The sequence below is a fragment of the Hyperoodon ampullatus genome (assembly GCF_949752795.1).
Source record: "Hyperoodon ampullatus genome assembly, chromosome: X".
Classification (NCBI taxonomy): domain Eukaryota; kingdom Metazoa; phylum Chordata; class Mammalia; order Artiodactyla; family Ziphiidae; genus Hyperoodon; species Hyperoodon ampullatus.
The window spans coordinates 22,117,194-22,123,193 of NC_136913.1; the positions used below are offsets into that span (position 1 = coordinate 22,117,194).

At 40.8% G+C, this 6,000-nt stretch overlaps 1 protein-coding gene across 1 annotated transcript in view; it reads left to right on the forward strand.

Moving 5' to 3' along the window:
- Positions 1-3,363, forward strand: part of PDK3 (pyruvate dehydrogenase kinase 3) — a gene marked incomplete at its 5' end in the record, with an annotated part of 70,378 nt that extends 67,015 nt beyond the window's left edge. Inside the window, one exon of the mRNA XM_079727567.1 lies at positions 3,123-3,363. Within this exon, the coding sequence (XP_079583693.1) occupies positions 3,123-3,153 (31 nt within the window). The 3' untranslated portion in view covers positions 3,154-3,363. The remainder of the gene's footprint in view (positions 1-3,122) is intronic.
- Positions 3,364-6,000: the final 2,637 nt, after the last annotated feature.

Genomic DNA, 6,000 nt, shown 5'->3' on the forward strand with positions numbered 1-6,000 from the left:
AATCAGTAACTTTATTAATGTTTATAAAATGATGAGGTTTTTTTGTTAGTATCATTCCTTTGACAATTATTAGCTGACATTCTCCTGTAAAGTTCTTCCTCAACAACTAAGGTCATTTAGGTACCTTTTGAAGTACAGTTCCTCCTGGCAAGGCAGGATAAGCATTTCAGTCTTTCCCTTTAATTACCAATTTTCAAGGTAAGAAGTTGAGTTAAAAACCACCTTAGGGGCTTCCCTGGTGGCGCAGTGGTTGAGAATCTGCCTGCTGATGCGGGGGACACGGGTTTGGGCCCTGGTCAGGGAGGATCCCACATGCCGCGGAGCGGCTAGGCCCGTGAGCCACAACTATTGAGCCTGCGCGTCTGGAGCCCATGCTCCGCAACAAGAGAGGCCACGATAGTGAGAGGCCCGCGCACCGTGATGAAGAGTGGCCCCCGCTTGCCACAACTAGAGAAAGCCCTCACACAGAAACGAAGACTCAACACAGCCAAAATAAAGAAATAAATTAATAAACTCCTACCCCCAACATCATCTTTAAAAAAAAAAAAAAAAAAAAAAAAACCACCTTAAATTTGACCAATGAGTTTCTGGCTTTCTCTTTTTTAAGTATTATTATGGATATTGTAGATTTTTATTGCTTTGATATGTTTCAATCAATATTTAACATATATATAAAAAGTGTACAGATCTTAAGTTTATAACTTAATGAATTTTTACACCTATATTTCCAGCACCTGAAAAGGCTGCTTTCTAGTCAGACTCTCCTCCTTTTTCCCTCCTTATCATGTAACAATTATTCCAACTCTATCACCTATCACTATATCTGACTCTCTCACTGCTTGAACTTAAAACAAAAGGAATATATAGTATGTGCTCTTTTTGTGTGTGGCTTTCTGTGAGGTTCACCCATGTCATTGCATGTAGTGGCCGTCTTTTTGATGCTAAAACTGGCACACCTTTGGCCATTGGAAGCTATTTTGAGCCCGATCCTTTGTGTTCCATTGATAAAACCGTATTCACCTTTGAAAGCTTCCTTGCTTTCTGGCCCAAGATGATGTCCTAGGCTCATCTTACACTTTGCCTAGAATCAACCATTTTCCTCAAGGACCCCTGTTTCCTTTTAATGGGTATTAGAGACCCTAATCTGGGTGTTGGAGGTGTACATTATACCTTTTCTGGGCAGACCTATAAAATACATATCTTTTTTAAGATCACAAGTTCATATTGATAGTTTTATTCGATTTTAACATTGCAGTGTTTCTCGCTAATATTTTTTTAATTTTTAAATTATTTATTTATTTATTTTTGGCTGTGTTGGTCTTCGTTGCTGCACGCGGGCTTTCTCTAGTTGCGGCGAGCGGGGGCTACTCTTTGTTACGGTGAGTGGGCCTCTCATTGCAGTGGCTTCTCTTGTTGTGGAGCATGGGCTCTAGGCACTCAGGCTTCAGTAGTTGTGGCACGTGGGCTCAGTAGTTGTGGCGCATGGGCTTAGTTGCTCCGCAGCACGTGGGATCTTCCCGGACCAGGGCTCGAACCTGTGTCCCCTGTGTTGGCAGGCGGATTCTTAACCACTGCATCACCAGGGAAGTCCCTCGCTATTATATTTTAATTGTATATATTTCCTCTTACTCTGAAAACCTTGATTCCTAACACAGTGCAACAGAAAGGTATTTGAATGCAAATAGAGTTTATATAGCTTTGTGATTTTGTTCCTTTATAGTAGCATTGGTCTTTTCTGATGAATGATATAAAGGGTATCTATATTGATGTTTATTCTTTTCTACGGAAGTATTGTGATGGACCTCTGTGCAATACTGCTGGACTGGTCACTCACCTCAAATGATGAAGTCTGGAGGAGTTTGGTTTGTGCACATGAGTGTGAGTGTACACACAAGTGTGTGTAGACACATACGCACACCATCCCCGGTGGAGATTAAGCTAAATTAGCTTGAAACCCGTGGATCGGTTTTCCTTGATTCCATTTTCAGTCCGTATGTAAGTAGCATGTTGGGCATCAGTGTGAGCAGTTAATTCCAGCTATGGCTCCGGTAGGGGGACTTATTTGAGTAGCACAGAAGCAGTCTTTATAAACATTTAAGGTCCATTTGGATTGTTAAAAGATGGCCTTTGTTGAATATTGTTTTAAAGGCTGTTTAGGACTTCCCCGGTGGCACAGTGGTTAAGAATCCGCCTGCTAATGCAGGGGACATGGGTTCAAGCCCTGGTCTGGGAAGATCCCACATGCCGCAGAACAACTAGGCCCATGCGCCACAACTACTGAGCCTGCACTCTAGAGCCCTCAGGCCACAGCTACTGAAGCCCACGCACCTAGAGCCCATGCTCCACAACAAGAGAAACCACCGCAGTGAGAAGCCTGCGCACTGCAGTGAAGAGTAGCCCCCACTCGCCGCAACTAGAGAAAGCCCGCACGCAGCAACAAAGACCCAATGCAGCCAAAAATAAATAAATAAATAAATAAATTTTTTTAAGAAGTCTACTTAAAACTTTAAATAGTTTAGGAGGTTGTATACTGCTGACTAAGTATGAGTCTTCATTTCTAATATCTTAGACAAATTTTAGCAGAAAGCAGTTTTTAAGATTTTAAAATGGTTAGCCTGATATTTCAATTATACAAATAGCATAATTGGTGGCCACCTTGGGAAAGTATTTAGTAGGTATGGTAAATTCACTAGGGGAAAGAGAAATTCTAAGAAAATTTATTTCCTAAGCAGATTTTTAATTACAGCTTTATTGAGATATAATGCAGCCTTTTAAAGTGTACAATTCAGTGGCTTTTTGGTATATTCACAGAGTTGCGTGATCCTCACGCACTGTCTAATTTCAGAACATATTCAGCATCCCCCAAAGAAACCCCATACCCATTAGCAGTGATTCCTCATTTCTAATCAGGTTTTTAACTGAGAGGAAAGAACTTTTTAAAAGTATATATAAGTCATTAAATGGTAATTCATTTTCTGTAGTAACTGTAGAGAATAATTCTGAGATAAGGCACGGGTTTTTGAATCATCACTGTAACTAAATGCTCTGAGTAAGTCTCGGGTAAAATAGAGAAGGTTGTCCTCATAAACTCACTGTGGTCATTCCCATTATTTTCTTTGTAGGGACAAGTTCAAGACTAACAGAACTTTGTAAAGAACTGAATGCTTCGGTCCTCTCCATGAAGAAAAGATGGTCTTCTGCAAGTCACCCAGAAAGAACTCCTTTCCTCCACCAACTCTGCGTGTGGCACTATAGTTAATCCAGTGTCTGAATGTGTATTTTCTCTCTGTATGAGATGGACCTTTTCCACAGAAGTTACCTGTAGCTACTTCAGATCTTCCACTAAAGTAGTAACTCGAGTCATTTTTCGTAGTACGTTGCCGTGGTTTGGTTGGCGCCTGTCATAAGGGGACACAGAACCTCGTTAGCACTTGCGTCCTCATACCTCTGTCCTCGTTATCGTAGAGTGTCTACAGTCTCCCCAGATTTCTCAGCTCCTTCCCCATTGCAGATACAGCCGATCTCTACTGTTGCTCTTTGTGACCAAATACCATGTTTGTCCCAAACCACCAGCTAAGGCCTGGGGACTCTGGAAGTTGAGGACGTCAGCTTAGCATGTCTTGATAATTCGGTCCCTGGGCCCTTCCTTTCTCTTATGCATCCCTCCTCACTCTCTGATTTAGACTTTGGCCTTCTTCCATCTGACCGGATTCTCGTCAGGTATGGGTACTTTCGTGTTAGATCTTCCTCTTGGATGCATAGATTTTATTTTGAAATTCATTTGTATACTTCCATTCTGTGAATTAAAGCATTCCAAAAGTTGTCTTGGAATTTTTCACTTAACTGCTTGGTTTCAAAGATCTTAAGTGAAAGTCTACCTTCTGGTCATTATCAAGTTCGTAAAGGGTGGGAAGTAGAATTTTTATGCTTATGTAACAGTTTTACCTCTGAATACTGTCCTTTTGTCATGTTATATTCCTTTGTAGTTTTCTAAGTCCCTATGTGATGCACTTTACTAGTCGTAAAATAGACCGAAGGGAAAAGTTCTTTCTAGTTTATTTTGAAAAATGCCCCAGGTCTTCATAATTTATATTTTCATGAAGTTTAGCCGGTTTTAGAATTGTCTATCTGATTTTCAGCATAGTTTATTTTTTGCTGAAAGGTGGACTTGGCAGAGGACTTGGGGTGAGGAAAGAGGAGCCATGTTGTATTTACTCTTAGAAACGGAAGCTGAGAGTCCAGATTAAAATTCACAAGTTATAAAGCTCCACAGGATGTGTTTCTCTTCACTATAATTTTTCATATATTTATGATCTACTTTGACTGCTGCTCTCTTTTAACATCCATATAACTGTTTCCATCCAGTGTTTAAGTATTGAATTCACTGAGTTCAGAGCTGTCATTTGTAAAGTATTCCTCCTTCTTTAGTCACAGTTTTCCCGTGGGTGGAGTTGTGCTCTGACCAGCTGTGCTTGGCTTGATGGCACCTCTGTTTCTCTTAGTTCCACCAAATCTGATATTCTTTCATTTTATTATGTTACCTGAGCTCATGATTAGTTCCTTCATCTTTAGAAAGACCTCATCTCTCCCATCCTTAGAAGGCTCTCATCAGGGGACTCATAATTAGTCAGGTAAGAAAAAGACTGACGTACTTCCAAGATACGGGTGATGAGGTGGTCCATATGGAGGTCTGTTTCCTGAAGACTGAGTCAGTGTCTTGGGAATGGGGCTGTTCCATATGATTGTTTCCTTGTGGTATAAAGATGTAAAAATAACAGCCCTTTATTTTTAAAGACTCCAGCTTTCTCATAAGTTTCAGATCATCTATCAGTATCTTACTTGGCCTCCATTTCCAGCCGTAGCCCTTTACACTTTCACGTGTGATATACTGTAAGGGAAGGAGGCAGCAGATTCGGGAGTGTTCCCTCCTGCCTTGTTCTTTGTGCTTGAGGAATTCCCATTGATTGATATGCCCTCACCCCAAGCTCCATGTAAAGGTTGCAGATGGAAAAGGTGATGTGAAAAAAGCCTATGATATTCCTCCCTTTTCGGGTCTTTTTCAAAAGTAAAGATTTCTTTCAATGTTTTAATGACTTGACTGGTAGTCCTCTACTGATATACTTTTTGGCTTACTCATATCCATCTGACACCAGGACAGTCTTGCCTCACCTGTCTTTGTTTTCTGCATTAAGAAATTAACTTTGCTTCCGAAGCAACCATAAGAAGAATTTCAGAACATCTTGCATTCACACAGTTTAGCTGCCCCAAGTATCAATTTATCCTTCCTGATGGCTGTACATCATTCTCTGAACTTAGCTGCATCCCTCTGGCTGGTTGCTGTGCTTTGTCTCTATGTATCTGGTCACATTTCTACATGTTGTAATGTACATAGACATTAACCGTCTTTCAGCTAAATTTGTTGAGTCCTCCCAAATTGCCCTGCATTTCCCTCTAATTTACTCAACTTTATTTTAAGTATTTGGGGACAGTGTCTACTATTTGAAGTAGGACCTGGCACATAGTAGGTGCTTAATGAATATTAGCTGACTTAGTGAATGGAGCTTGACAGACATTTACCTCGGATGGTGGGCAACATCTTTCTAAGTTCTTAAACTGTCTTTGTTTCCAAATTAAAAATAATTCCGGTCAGGGGCTGTGAGCTGTGGAAGTACTGAATTTCCTTTTTATAGTGCTAAGAGGTGACTTGAAAATGGAGAGAAACAAGAGGAAGGAAGTAGTGCTGGATCCATGGGAGCCATCTGATCCTTTCTTTGTCTCTGAATGACTGATTTTGACTCCTTAATATAGTGGGTTCTTGCCATCCAATCGGGTGACATGGTTTTGTACCCTTGCTTATAGATTCCAAAGAACTTTCGCATACAGCATCCTATTTGATCCTTCCGGTGCCACGTGGTGGACCATGCAGATATTATCTCTCTTTTTCATATGAGTTCCAAGGCAGTTCAGTGGTTTGCCACGGTGGCATGGGAGAACCAAAGT